This window comes from Hemiscyllium ocellatum, chromosome 2, assembly GCF_020745735.1.
Source record: "Hemiscyllium ocellatum isolate sHemOce1 chromosome 2, sHemOce1.pat.X.cur, whole genome shotgun sequence".
Classification (NCBI taxonomy): Eukaryota; Metazoa; Chordata; class Chondrichthyes; order Orectolobiformes; family Hemiscylliidae; genus Hemiscyllium; species Hemiscyllium ocellatum.
Window position 1 is genome coordinate 90,438,725 of NC_083402.1, and position 14,908 is coordinate 90,453,632.

The following is a 14,908-nucleotide window of genomic DNA, read 5'->3' on the forward strand; positions in this document are numbered from 1 at the left end:
CCAAACCAATCTAGTCCCACCTGCCAGCACCCAGCCCATTTCCCTCTAAACCCTTCCTATTCATTTACCCATCCAGATGCCTTTGAAATGTTGGAATTGTACTAGTCTCCACCACTTCCTCTGGCAGCTCATTCCATACACGTACCACCCTCTGAGTGAAAACGTTGCCCCTTAGGTCTCTTTTATATCTTTCCACTTCCACTCTAAACCTATGTCCTCTAGTTCTGGACCCCAGAGAAAAGACTTTGTCTATTTATCCTATCCATACCCCTTGTGATTTTATAAACTTCTATAAGATCACCCCTCAGCCTCCTATGCTCCAGGGAAAACAGTCCAAGCCTATTCAACCTCTCCCAATAGCTCGAATCCTCCAACCCTGGCAACGTGCTTGTAAATCTTTTCTGAACCCTTTCAAGTTTCACAACACCTTTCCGATAGGAAGGAGACCAGAATTGCACGCAGTATTCCAGAAGTGGCCTAACCAATGTCCTGTACAGCCGCAACATGGCCTCCCAACATCTGTACTCAATACTCTGACCAATAAAGGAAATCATATCAAACGCCGCCTTCACTGTCCTATCTATCTGCAACTCTACTTTCAAGGGGCTATGAACCTGCATTCCAAAGTCTCTGTTCAAAAACACTCCCCAGGACCTTACCATTAAGTATAAAAGCCCTGCTAAGATTTGCTTTCCCAAATTGCAGCATTTCGCATTTATCCGAATTAAACTCCGCTTGCCACTTGTCAGCCCATTGGCCTGTCTGATCTAGATCCTGTTGTAATCTGAGGTAACCTTCTTCGCTGTCCACTGCACCTCCAATTTTGGTGTCCTCTGCAAACTTACTAACTGTACCTCCTATGTTCACATCCAAATCGTTTATATAAATGACAAAAAGTAATGGACCCAGCACCGATCCTTGTGGCGCTTCACTGCTCACAAGCCTCCAGTCTGAAAAACAACCCTCCACCACAACACTCTGTCTTTTACCTTTGAGCCAGTTCTGTATCCACACGGCTACCTCTCCTTGTATTCCATGAAATCTAACCTTGCTAACTAGTCTCCCATGGGGAACCTTGTCGAATGCCTTCTTGAAGTCCATATAGCTCACTTCCCTCTGCCCTCATCAGTCCTCTTTGTTACTTTTTCAAAAAAAAACCTCAAATTTGTGAGACATGATTTCCCACACACAATACCATGTTGACTATCCCTAATCAGTCCGTGCCTATCCAAACGGATGAGTTGGACCGAAGGGTCTGTTTCTGTGTTGTACATATCTGACTATGACTTTATAAGTAAATGGTTCGTGGTTTTGTTAAAGTTGGTCTTTTGATTTACACACCTCAGTGTAGGGCACAGCAGTTTCATGTCACCTCCTCTAGGTTGATATTTTCACACCAGCAAATGATGTGCAGGGAACCAGGGTGTACCTGAAAAATCTAATTTTGTAATTTCCCAATTAATCCCTACTTTACTTATTTACAATAAGAAGGCAGATTTGTCATCAATTCCAATCTTTGGTTTTAAAGTTTATTATTTAGGGATGAGCTCAGTTACGTTGTAGGAATGCATTAAAGTTGCATTTAAAGACCTCAAAGAAGCAAAGCTCGTGAATTCCAAATAAAACAGAAAATATCTTTGAATATCAAAATCTTTTACTTTAACATTTTTTGCTATAGTCTTCAGAAAATACTTTCCAACATGAGGGAGAAGCTCCACAGAATAAATGTTTAATCCGCTGTATTAAGTGAATGAATATCAGCAGAACCTTTTTACTATGGATAATTTTCTCCAGTCTGTCACAAGTATCAGAAACAGTTGAATTTTAATCTAGCCACCTACCCATTAGCCCCATGATCCAGGCTCTGTCCATTAGTAATGTACTTTAACATGAAGGAATACAGTGCTTGAAATAATTCTTAGACAACTATTTCTACGTATTCACCTCAGATCTGGGTTTCAATCCAGCTCAGACTAATGGGATGAAAGTCACATCGTTTCATTAATGTAATCGAAGTAGAATAAGTTTGTGACAGTCTTAACATATTTTTTATTAGCTTAACTCGCAGGGTAAATCTGCTCATTATTTAGAATTCAGTCTTCTGAAGATGAGCCTTTAGATTACTTTACAGTGTGGAAACAGGCCCTTCGGCCCAACAAGTCCACACCGACCCGCCGAAGCGTAACCCACCCATACCCCTACATTTACCCCTTACCTAACACTACGGACAATTTAGCATGGCCAATTCACCTGACCCACACATCTTTGGACTGTGGGAGGAAACCGGAGCACCCGGAGGAAACCCACGCAGACATGGGGAGAACATGCAAACTCCACACAGTTAGTCGCCTGAGGCGGGAACTGAACCCAGGTCTCTGGCGCTGTGAGGCAGCAGTGCTAACCACTATGCCACCGTGCCGCCCACTAACATAGGAATTCTTTTTTTTAAAAAGAGTAAACGTCCTCTGGTGTAGCAATGCATTCTGTTCAATATGTTTGATTGAGGGAGTATAGCGCAAGTTTTCCTCTGCATCTGTTAGTGGCCAAGGAGTGCCAGTTTAATAATGCATATTTCAAAACAGAAAAAGGAGAATCAATATTTGTTTTCTAGAGAAGTGATATACTTAGTCGTTTGTTCGCTATAATAATCTGTGTCGGTGTTTACTACTTATAAGGAATGAGTATTAAACATATTTGATTGCTCTGTTCCCATATTCCTTTACCTGCATCCATCTATCCAGTCTAATCTAGACATTGGCATTATTTCTGCCTTGGACGCAATTTTGAAGGTGAATTCTACAAACTGACCATTTATTTTGTCAAAGATATTCTGCTGCTCTTTACTTTAAATCACTTGGCCATAATCTTGTATTTATAATTCTTAGTTCTCAATCCCTATAATAATTATATCTTTCTGCTTTATGTGTGGGGGAAATAATACATTTCCTCAAAGCTGTGGCAGTATGTAGATAAACTGAAACTCCTCCTCTGGTGAAAGAATTGAGAACAAAGAAGGAAATCAGGAAGCACTTCTTCCACAAAGTATAGTGAAAATCTGGAACAGTATTCTGAAAGGTCATGACTGCTAAGTCAAATTAAATGTTCAAGACTATAATTGATAGTTTTAGCAGGGAGGGATATCCAGGAATACTAAACAAAGATCCATAAACATAGTTGTTACATTTAACATTCCTTGGATATCAGAACAAATAGGCCTTTCTGCCCTTTGAACCTATTCCCACTCCTAAGTTCATATAATCGCTGGCGCAGAAGGAGAACAAAGATACTTAATTACAGGAGTTTCGAACTTTGACATTTGTGAAGTGCTTGAGTACTATGTGATGAGATATTACATGACTAACTATTCAGAAATATGCAAACAGGGTTGCCATCCCTGTATTATATCAGTGAGTGCATCTGGAATTGTCAGATTAATGTTTCTGTTCAAAATGATTCCATTTTACATTTTACAGTCAAACATATCAAAGTTGGTCATGGTAACTGACCATTCAGTGTTGATTCCATTGGATGGTTTTAATTGAGACAGAGAAAAGAGTTTTGTTTGTTTTTATTGGATCTTTGCAACAATATTTAATTCTAATGTGTTTTATATTCTTTTTTAAATCCCATGTAAAGTCAACATTTTTTTTACGTTAAAAGTTCCATCCTCCTATTTGACCATTTTGTAGAATTAAATTGGTTTATTGCATTAACTGATGAGAATGTGAAATGATTAGCTGCACACATTTGATAATAGTAACCTGTTCAAGCCTCTTGCCAGTTTTGTTCATGGACTATTTTGCTCTGTAACTACCGTCATTATTCACCATGCAACTAACATTAAACATTTCCAAGTTGCAAAACCCAAAAACAAATCTGACTTGAACATGTTGTGGCAAAATGAAATTCAGCTGCCGTTTGCCATCCCACAAGAACTTCAGACTACATAAAACTGTGTTGCTATAAATGGTTCAGATTCGAGGTTGGGTGGATGTACTGTTTGAAGAAAGACCAACAAATGCAGGAGGAGAAGTAGATTATTCAACCTATCAAGTCAGTACTACCATTCAATGAGATCATGGCTGATCAGTGATCCTCACTTCCACTTTCCTGCCTTTTCATCTTGACCCTTGATTCCTTTGCTAATTAAAAATGTGTTGGATCTCAGCCTTGGATATGTATAATGACCCAGCCTTGACGATCTTCTGTAGTAAAGAATCCCACAGATTGATTACCCTTTGAGAGAAGAACTTGTTCCTTGTCTCAGCTCTCACTGGGTGTCCCTTTTCTCTGAGATAATGTCCTGAAGTCCTAGACTCTCTGACTAGGAATTGCAACCTTTCCTCATCTACCTTGTCAAGCTCCATAAGAATCTTGTATGTTTTGATTAGGTCATCTCTCATTCTTCTAAATCCCCAATGAGTTAAAGCCCTACCTACAATAACTTTAGAAACTGAATGTTACCTTCAATGTCCTTTATTCACCCTGTACTCCAGGTCCTGTCATGACATGAGCTGCTTTTGGCACAATCAACCCATTTTCACTTACTTATGGTCACCATTATCAGCTTTTCTTTCTTCAGGGTATATTATCACCATCCTTCTGTTTGTCCAACTGCCATTGTCTTTTCCTGGGCACTATTTCCATCTCTCTGCTCTCTCTCTCACTCACTCACTCACTCACTCACTCACTCACATATACACACACACACACACTCACTCTCACTCTCACTCTCACTCTCACTCTCACTCTCACTCTCACTCTCACACTCTCACACACACACTCCTCATGCTCTCCCCCCCTCTCTCTCTCCCCCCCTCTCTCTCTCTCCCCCCTCTCTCTCTCCCCCCCCTCTCTCTCTCTCCCCCCCTCTCTCCCTCTCTCTCTCTCTCTCTCCCTCTCTCTCTCTCTCTCTCCCCCTCTCTCTCTCCCCCTTTCTCTCTCCCCCCACAGCCACCCTAACACCACCACATCGGTCTGGAGGCATTAACTTTGCTTTCTCTCCACAGATACTGCCATATCTGCTGAGTTTTTCCAGCAATTTCTGTTCTTGTTCCGACCTACTCAACCTCTCCTCATAAGAAAATCCCTCCATACTGAGGGACAATGGAATGATCTTTCTCTGGATTCTTTCTAATGCCAGTGCATCTTTCTTTTGATAAGAGGGCCAAAACTGTTCACCGTATTCCAGGTCTGGTCAAATTAGTGCTTTGAGAAAGTGAGGACTACAGATGCTGGAGATCAGAGCTGAAAAATGTGTTGCTGGAAAAGCACAGCAGGTCAGGCAGCATCCAAAGAGCAGGAGAATCGACCCCGGGCATAAGCTCTTCTTCAGGGCTTATGCCCGAAACGTCGATTCTCCTGCTTGGATGCTGCCTGACCTGCTGCGCTTTTCCAGCAACACATTTTTCAAATTAATGCTTTGTATAGTTTTTAACAAGACTTCCTTATTTTTTTGTACTCCATTCCCTTTGAAATAAGGGCAGACGTTCTACTTACCTTCCATACTACCTGCTGAACTTTATGCTAGCTTTTTGTAATTTATTATGAGGACTTCCAAATTGCTCTGCTGCAGCTTTTTCAGTCTTTTCCACTTAAATAATATTCAGCTCTTAAATTCTTCCTGCTAAAGTGCATAACCTTGCATTCTTCACATTATGCTTGTCAAGTGTTTGCCTAGTTGCTTAATCATTCCTGAAGAAGGGTTCTGCCCGAAATGTCGATTCTCCTGTTCCTTTGATGCTGCCTGACCTGCTGTGCTTTTCCAGCAACACATCTGATCTCCAGCATCTGCAGTCCTCATTTTCTCCTAGTTGCTTAAGCTGTCTGTTTCCCTCTGCAGGCTCTTTTATATCATCCTCACCACTTGCCTTCCCATCTATCCTTGTGTCTTCTGCAAACTTGGCTATACTACATACACTTTAGCATCCAAGTCATTAATATATATTGTAAATAACTGTGACTCCAACATTAATCCCAGTGGCATGAAACTGCCAACAGTGCAGAGATATCAAGACTGTCTGGTATTCCTAACCCTAAATCCTCACACCTGCTTTCTGTGCAAGCAAAACAATTTATTAAACTTTCCTTATCTAACAGAACCCATTCCATTACCCCAACACCTGCCTTCACCTTTAAAATTTGATACTTGTTTCCACTTCAACCTGCAACTCGAAACCTGGTCCTTTTTATATTAAAATAAGTAAATATAAAGTTTACTTAAAATAACTAAAATGTCAAAGAAATACTACTTGGCTTATTTATATTTACTCATTTTATATGTGAGCCAATCAGAACTTGGCCGAATTTTGGGCAGTTTTGTAAAACTTTAACTCCATTTGTCTGATGTTTTTCTAAGTTGTACTTTGTTCAGTTTCACGATTTTTATTTCATGTATCAATCAATTTGTGATATTTTAGCTGATAACATCAGAAAACTGAGCCCAATGTAGAAAAGTGTAGGTGCAAGATTAGTAGTTGATTGAGCAATGGGCACTGTTCTGTGTGTTTTTAGGTTATGTTGCTGGAGAATTGAACTTGTGCATTATTAGACTGATGTGTGTTTAAAAGGATATTGTGCAGATTTGTTTGAGTGTATTTGAACTGCAGCCAAATCAACTAAATCAATAAGGAACAGCGGCTCTGGAAATGTTTGTTTTTCCATTAGTCACATGATATATTGTCATCAAACATTAAGGAAGTATCAGTGAGTGTTTTACCACTTCTGTTTTGGACTCTACAAATTGCTGAGGGAAGAACGACGTGGTTAGTTTAACCATTCAAGAATTAAATTTATTTGGCTATCTTAACTATCTTTAATCTGCATGGTATCTTTCGTGGTGTCATTGCTGCATAGTAAATCATTTCAGGAAAGAATAGTTCAGATTTTGTTTTAAGAAGAGTGCTGTTATTGATTTTGAATTGACCAAAATCTTGGCAAAAATACATCCTTATTGCAACAGTTATGAATTTGTACCATCCAGGAAATGTGCAGTAATAATCTAAAGGACTAAAGTGTGGCAGTCAAAACTGCATGCAATATTTCAAATGCAGCCGAGCTAAAGTTCTGTATAGCTGCAGCATGACTTGCCAAGTTTTATACTCTGTGCCCTGACCAATGAAGGCAGGCATGCCATATATCATCTTGATCAGTTCATCCACTTATGTTGCCATTTTCAGGGAACTGTGGACCTGTATGCCTTGATTTATCTGTATGCTTCTAAGGGTACTGGTGTTTCCTACATACTTCCCTCCTGAATCAGACTTTCCAAAATGCGTCACCTCGCATTTGTTTGGATTAAACTCCATCAGATATTTCTCTGCCCAAGTCTCCAGCCTGTACATATACAGATTGTATCCTCTGACAATCCTCCACAATATCCTACAGCTCCTCAAATTTTTGTTGTCTAAAACGTTGTTAATCGGACCAGTTGCATTCTCCTCGAAATCCTATAAATATATATATATGCATTAGAAACAACGGGGATTCCAGCAATGATCCCTGCAGAACATCACAGGCCACAGATCTCCAGTTAGAAAATACCCATCCACGGCTACTCTCTCTCTTCAATGTCAGTGATCAGACAACAAGAAAACTAACTCTCCCTAGGGGAGGACTGCCAAGCCAAACTGTGCTTCCACCTGCAATGACTGAAACACTTAACTAAACATGGGATAAATTTGGACCTCCAAAATATTGATTGTATCAGTATAATCTGTAACAATGCATCATTTGATAAAATATAGTACAGGAACAAATAACTTGATGAAGAGTGATAATCGGACAAAAATCAATCTTTTTCTTTCAAATTTTTGTTAACCAAACAGTAACACAGTTACTCGTGTGGCTATTCAGCCATTTAAATCCGTTCTGCCATTTAATTGTGGTTAATGTATTTGATCTATACCATGTGCATTTACATGTTTTTTAAAAGCATTTTGTGTGTTTTTCTCTTTTAAATCTTTTGACAGAGCTTTGGGGTCTTCCATGAAATACATGAAAATTGGCAAATTAAACAGTAAAATGCTTTACATATAAATCTTTGACAAAGAATATTTTGCAACTGCAGGAGAAATGCTCACTTTAATCCTTTAGATTATTATTACACATTTTTGAGAGGTATTAATTCATAACTGCTGCAATATGGATATATTTTCTCCCATGATACAAGCTCTGTAATAATTCAAAATCTATAACCGCTTTCTCTTCTTTTGCTTTTACTACACAGTGATCATATCATGAAATTTTCAATAGAGCAGATTAAAGATGGTTAAGACAACCACAGAAGGATGTAGAGGCTCTGGAAAGGGTAGAGAACATGTTTACCGGGATATTGCTTGGTTTGGAGGGTATTAGCTATGAGGAGAAATTAGACAAACCTGGTTTGTTTTCACTTGAATGTTGGAGGCTGGATTGGGGGTGACCGGTTTGAGACATATTGATAGTTGAAGTCTTCTTCCTAAGGAAGAAATATCAGTTACTAGGGAACATAGGTTTGAGATAAAAAGAAAATTTAAAAGCGATATGAGGCAATTTCTTTTTACATGGAGGGTGATAAGTGCCTGGAATGCACTGACTGAGGAATGGTAGAAGGAGATACAATTGCAACATTTAAAAGACATCTCGTCAGATACATGAATAGGCAGGAAATAGGTGGGTACTGATCATATAGAGGCAAAAGGTTTTTAAGTTTAGAAAGGCATCATGAATCATAGTCATAGAGATGTACAGCATGTAAACAGACTCTTCGGTCCAACTCATCCATGCCAACCAGATATCTCAACCCAATCTAGTCCCACCTGTCAGCACCCGGCTTATATCCCTCCAAACCTTTCCTATTCGTATACCCATCCAGATGCTTTTTAAATATTGGAATTGTACTAGCCTCCATCACTTCCTCTGGCAGCTCATTCCATACACGCACCACCCTCTGCATGAAAAAGTTGCCCCTTAGGTCTCTTTTATATCTTTCCCTTCTCATCCTAAACCTATGCTCTCTAGTTTCCCCATCAGGGGAGAGACTTTGTCTATTTATCCTATTCATGTCTCTCATGATTTTACAAAACTCTATAAGGTCATCCCTCAGCCTCCGACGCTCCAGGGGAAAACATCCCTAGCCTATTCAACCTCTCCCTATAGCTCAAATCCTCCAACCCTGGCAACATCCTTGTAAATCTTCTCTGAACCCTTTCAAGTTTCACAACATCCTTCCAATAGGAAGGAGACCAGAATTGCACACAATATTCCAAAAGTGGCCTAATAGATGTTCTGTACAGCCGCAACATAACCTCCCAACTCCTGTCCTCAATATTCTGACCAAGAAAGGAAAGCATACCAAACAGCGCCTTCACTATCCTATATCCCTGTGATTCCATTTTCAAGGAACTATGACCCTGCACTCCAAGGTCTCTTTGTGCAGCAATACTCGCCAGGGCCTTACCATTAAATGTATAAATCCTGGTAAGATTTGCTTTCCCAAAATGCAGCACCTCACATTTATCTGAATTAAACTCCATCTGCTACTTTTGAGCCCATTGGCCCATCTGATCACGATCCTATTGTAATCTGAAGTAACCTTCTTCGCTGTCCACTGCACCTCCAATTTTGGTGTCATCTGCAAACTTACTAACTGTACCTCTTATGCTCACATCCAAATCATTTATATAAATGACCAAAGCTAGTGGACCCAGCACTGATCCTTGTGGCACTCCACTGGTCACAGGCCTCCAGCGTAGGCTTGGTGAGCCAAAGGGCCTATTCCTGTGTGTACTTTTTGTTTTGTTTTCTTGTTGTTTTTTGAGGTGCTTTCTGTGGATGCTGGATGAGAATTGAATTTGTTAGTGCTCTTATACCACCCTCCCTATGTATTCCAATGCTTGTGGTAATATTTAAATAGTCTGTTTTTTGTGTGAGGTTAGTGGATTAAGTGACATAGTAGAAAGCTACTACTGCCATTGCTTGAAGCATTCAAAGGAGCATTTAGCATGTACAGTGCGAGCAATAAAAGGAGTGGAGACATCTGTAATAAATAACTCAGTGCAGCCTTTACATACATCTACCAACCAGATCGATTTGATAACCAAGTAAAGGTAGCAATTGCATTACTTTTGAGACTTGTAAAAAAAAAATTGGGTCTTGCACTTGAAAGCAAACTATTTTAGAAAGCAGTATTAGTCAGTTGATAATTGTGATGAACAATCTACTCAGTTTTTCTGTTCACATTTGAATAAACTGTTAGGCTTAGAATATGTTAATTTTATATATTTTTAATTGTTTTTTTTATTATGCTTGTATTTTGCTTCATAAATGAAAATGAGTTAATGTTTGAATTCCTTCCATAACTCTTTCTCTCTGCAGCCTGAAAATATAATGCTGCTAGATAAAAAGTCACCGAAACCTCGGATTAAACTTATTGACTTTGGTTTGGCTCATGAAATAGATTTTGGGAATGAATTTAAAAATATCTTTGGAACTCCAGAGTTTGTTGGTAGGTATCTTTTAAGACGTATCTGAAATCAGCTTGATTATTTGCAGTGTTGGATTTTTCACTTGTTGTAAAGTGATTTTCTATTACCTTTTGTGGAGATAAATGTACATTTACTTTGTGAAAATATTCTATAGTTTTACCATATTCGCAGGAAGAATATGTCATCATTATGTATGAACTGAGAAGAAGCTGCTGATAAGAGATCAAAATAATTTCACCTAAGATTACAACCTGAAGTTTAACTGAATTGGTTTAATAATAATGCCTATATTTCTTCTTTGCAGATCTAGGTAGGTTGCACTTGGATTTTATGTCGGAAGGCCTGGGCTCTGTCTTCCCTGTTTGCTGTCTAGGATACAGAGATATGAGCAAAGCCTTACCAATATCAATCATTAAGTCTTAGATGGAATTTTTTAAACATTTGTGAGATAAAGTGTGCTCATTTTATTATTCCAACATGCTGTTATACATCCTGTATTTATCAGGCTGAACCTGCCTGTTTTTGTACCTTCTGCCTGTCATGTGGTGTCGTCATCAAATTTGTCGAATTATATTTTCATTCCACTTATCCACATTGTTTGCTAAAATCCCAATAAGAAACATCAATAGCTGTAGAGATTACACTTAATGCTCTTATACATTTGCTGAAAACCCATCTCTTCACATAAAGTTGGGAAAGAAGAAAATCTTTTAGTAAATTGATCAAAATGACAGTCAGAGAAGCCTGCAAGCAGCTTGCCATTGCACAGATGTGGTTGTGGGAAGGTGAAATAGCTGGAGAGTAAAGGAGCAGCAATTTGTTTATCGTCTGCATTTAATAAATTATAGTGACTTAAAGTTCTTCCTTGGTTGGAGCCAATCTGATGAGGGTGTACAGCATATACCCTCATTTTTAGTCCTTTAATTCTAATCAGTAGTTAGGTTTGACTGGGATAAAAGTTTACTTCTATTAAAGATTGAGAGCGCTGTAGAACATCTGACACAAATTTAAAAAGAAACATTATGTAAGCACTTTTTTCAAAAAGACTTCATACTTTCGAGCATCAGTGTTTTTTATATTGTCAAGGGTGTTAATTGTATGTTATTTGAATCTAAGTATATGCTGGTGTTAAGTGATGATTCACTTGACTCCTTATTAAAGGAACAAACTGAATCTGTGGGTTTTGGTTGAGGAGATATTTATCTACTGTGTAACTCTCAATCTGGATGTGTAGAAAGGTTGACTCCAGTTCTCCCTTTCACCAGATGCTTTCTGGAATATACCTAAGTTGGTGTGAATTTTCTTTTCTTCTGTTAACGCTCCTGTGTTTCTAAAGTTGGTATATATAGTTCAAATAAATTATGTAAATTCCTGCCTTCATTGCTTCGTTGGTATGTGGGCTAGCCAATATAGAAGTGATCTAGGAAAGTTCCAGGTTTAACCTGTGTCAAGTTGGCAAATTTTATTTGCATAGGTGAGGGAGGATTGTACATGGCTTTTGTGCCTTCAAGTTTGGAAGGAAAAGAAAAGACAGTGTATGAGGACAGAAGGTTTCCGTGGTTGACTGGCTTATTGTAACCCCTGCTTAGACTTGCCCATGGATAATAGCCAGTAGACAAGATACCTGGAGTGTCGGAGGCTGAGGGGGTGACCTTATAGAGGTTTACAAAATTATGAGGGGTATGGATATGATAAATGGACAAAGTCTTTTCTCTGGGTTGGGGAGTCCAGAACTAGAGAGCATAGGTTTAGGGTGAGAGGGGAAAGACATAAAAGAGATCTGAAGGAGCAACTTTTTCATGCAGAGGGTAGTACGTATATAGAATGAGCTACCAGAGGAAGTGGTGGAGGCTGGTTCAGTTGCAACATTTAAAAGGCATTTGGATGGGTATACGAATAGGAAGGGCTTGGAGAGATATGGCCGGGTGCTGGCAGGTGGTACTAGATTGGGTTGGGATAACTGGTTGGCTGGACGAGTTGGACCGAAGGATCTGTTTCCATGCTGTACATCTCCTCTATGACTCTAATTGTGAGATCTTATATTTTGATAAGAAGCAAAGAGGTCGCGTACACCGTTTTTTAAAAGAACTTCTGAATAAAGTAAGGAAGCAGAAGAATATTGAGATAGATACTCACTTCACTAAAACAAGTGACAGATTAATAAGGCCTTCTTATTTTTAAAAGAAAACTAAATGCTTGGTTTAATTTATGGAGGGATAAAATTCAAATGCATAGCAGAAATGATAAGCTTAATTGGAGCCTTGGTAATTCACATTTGGAGTAAAGTGAACAGCATGGTCGTCTTTTAGGGACAAAGGTACAATGACTGTGCTTGAGAAAGTGGAAGGGAAAGCTTGCTAAAAGAACTAAACTGTTATAGCAATCAGGAAAAATTAAAATCTTGGAATTTCATTCTTCAATAACAAAAAAAAGCATGAATTAAGAAAGAATGGTGACAACAGCCACTGCAATTTCTCAATAAAAGACCTGACTTTAAACACTTGAAAGGACGGCTGTATCAAAAGGAAAAGCTAGGGTGGCAGGAAAGAACGAGAGATGCAGAATACATGATATTGAGCGATTGATGTTGGATGGTTGATCCCTGCCAGCTGAATTAGGAAATGGAAAATAACAACAATGGGAGTCCATGTAAAATTTAAAATGGAAAATAAATCCTTTTGACTATAGCACATAATATTTTGGATCTTCTGAATTTTGTTTTATTTTGAAGCTCCAGAAATCGTCAACTACGAACCCCTTGGTCTAGAGGCTGATATGTGGTGAGTGAAGACAAATTGTATGATAAGATAAACTTTTGGATGTGGTTTTTAAACTAATTGCAGAAATATATAAGCACTGTTCTTCCATGTGTTTCAGGAGTATTGGTGTCATAACCTACATTCTGTAAGTATTATATTTTTAAATAGACGTTCTTTTGCCACTATAACAATGCACTTTTAACACTGACTAAAAAATATATTCCATTGCCAGCACAAGTAACACAATTGACAATGCCATAGTGTTAGCGCTTTGCATGCTTGAAATAACATTCATTATTTTTCAAGAAATAGTTTTATGAACTGTGTGGATCATTGAAATTCTCAAAAGCGGCACCCAAATTTGTGATTAAATAATGAAGACTATTTTTCCTTTTATGTAATTGTTTAAGAACTCTATCTGCAGAGATGCTGTAGTATAATTAAATTTTCAGACAACCATAGTTCCTCAACCTGAGATGAGCACTGGAGACCTTGAGTAGCGGAGCAAAGTTAGTGATCTAGCATTGCTTTCAGTTAAGATATAGATTAAAAGTCCATTTACAATTGACTCTTTTTTTTCTCTCTCGAAGCATTTTTACTGTGCTCTTTGAGGGAGGGAAGATTGGAAAAAAGAAAGGACACAGTAGAAAGCCATTTGGTCTCTGTACCTGAAGTATGGAAATCTATACAAGTTACATTAGTGGAGGCCCCTTTGTGCTAACAACAGAAAGCAATACACTATATTACTGAAATATGTTGGAATATTTATAATTGGATGTCTGATTAGACTCTGCATTACATAGCAATATTTATTTGTATTACACTTTGCAATATAGAAGCTATAGAGGGGTGAGGATAGAATTGAGCCTCTCTGCAGGAATCGAGATTACGTTAAGGGGATAGGTAATCAGAGACAAATGGTGAAGGTGAGGTGAAAGTCCATGGAGCAAAGTTACAGCCGATGAAGGTATAGACACTGGCGATGTGGGAGAAGAGAGAGACACACTAGCCCAAGATCTCTAAAAAGTGGACTACCTGGACAGAATACTTGTAGAACCAGAATGGAGCTGGATTTAGAGAGAGGCATAAGGAATTTGAAAGCCATGTGTTGGTGGATGTTAGGCCAATTAAAGTTTTCACAGCTCAAGAATTATTTCAGTGTGTCTAAAAAAAACTTAAGTACCTTTAAAAATAAACTGGCTCGAAGATAGAAGTCAGAGGATGGTGGTGGAAGATTGCTTTTCAGACTGGAGGCTTGTACTAGTGGTGTGTCACAAGGCTTGATGCTGGATCCACAGCTTTTAACTATTTATATAAGTGATTTGGGTGCGAACACCGGAGGTATAGTTACTAAGTTTGCAGATGAAACCAAAATTGGAGGTGTAATGAATGACTAAGGAGGTTAACTCAGAGTACAATGGGATCTTGATCAGATGGGCTAATGGGTTGAGGAGTGGTAAATGGAGTTTAATTTAGATAAATGTGAGGTGCTGCATTTTGGAAAGGCAATCAGGGCAGGACTTATACACTTAATGGTAAGTTGCTGGGCAGTGTTGAACAAAGAGACCATGAATCGCAGATTCATAGTTCCTTGAAAATGGAGTCACAGGTAGATAGGATAGTGAAGAAGGTTCTGGATTAGTGGTGCTGGAAGAGCACAACAGTTCAGGCAGCATCCAAAGT

At 38.7% G+C, this 14,908-nt stretch overlaps 1 protein-coding gene across 6 annotated transcripts in view; it reads left to right on the forward strand.

Annotated features, from left to right (window-relative positions):
• Window positions 1-14,908, forward strand: part of dapk1 (death-associated protein kinase 1) — a 253,471-nt gene that overhangs the window by 111,539 nt on the left and 127,024 nt on the right. For all 6 annotated transcript variants that reach the window (XM_060838328.1, XM_060838343.1, XM_060838320.1 and 3 more), the window contains 3 exons: window positions 10,357-10,486; window positions 13,198-13,246; window positions 13,344-13,370. In XM_060838328.1, the coding sequence (XP_060694311.1) occupies window positions 10,357-10,486; window positions 13,198-13,246; window positions 13,344-13,370 (206 nt within the window). The remainder of the gene's footprint in view (window positions 1-10,356; window positions 10,487-13,197; window positions 13,247-13,343; window positions 13,371-14,908) is intronic.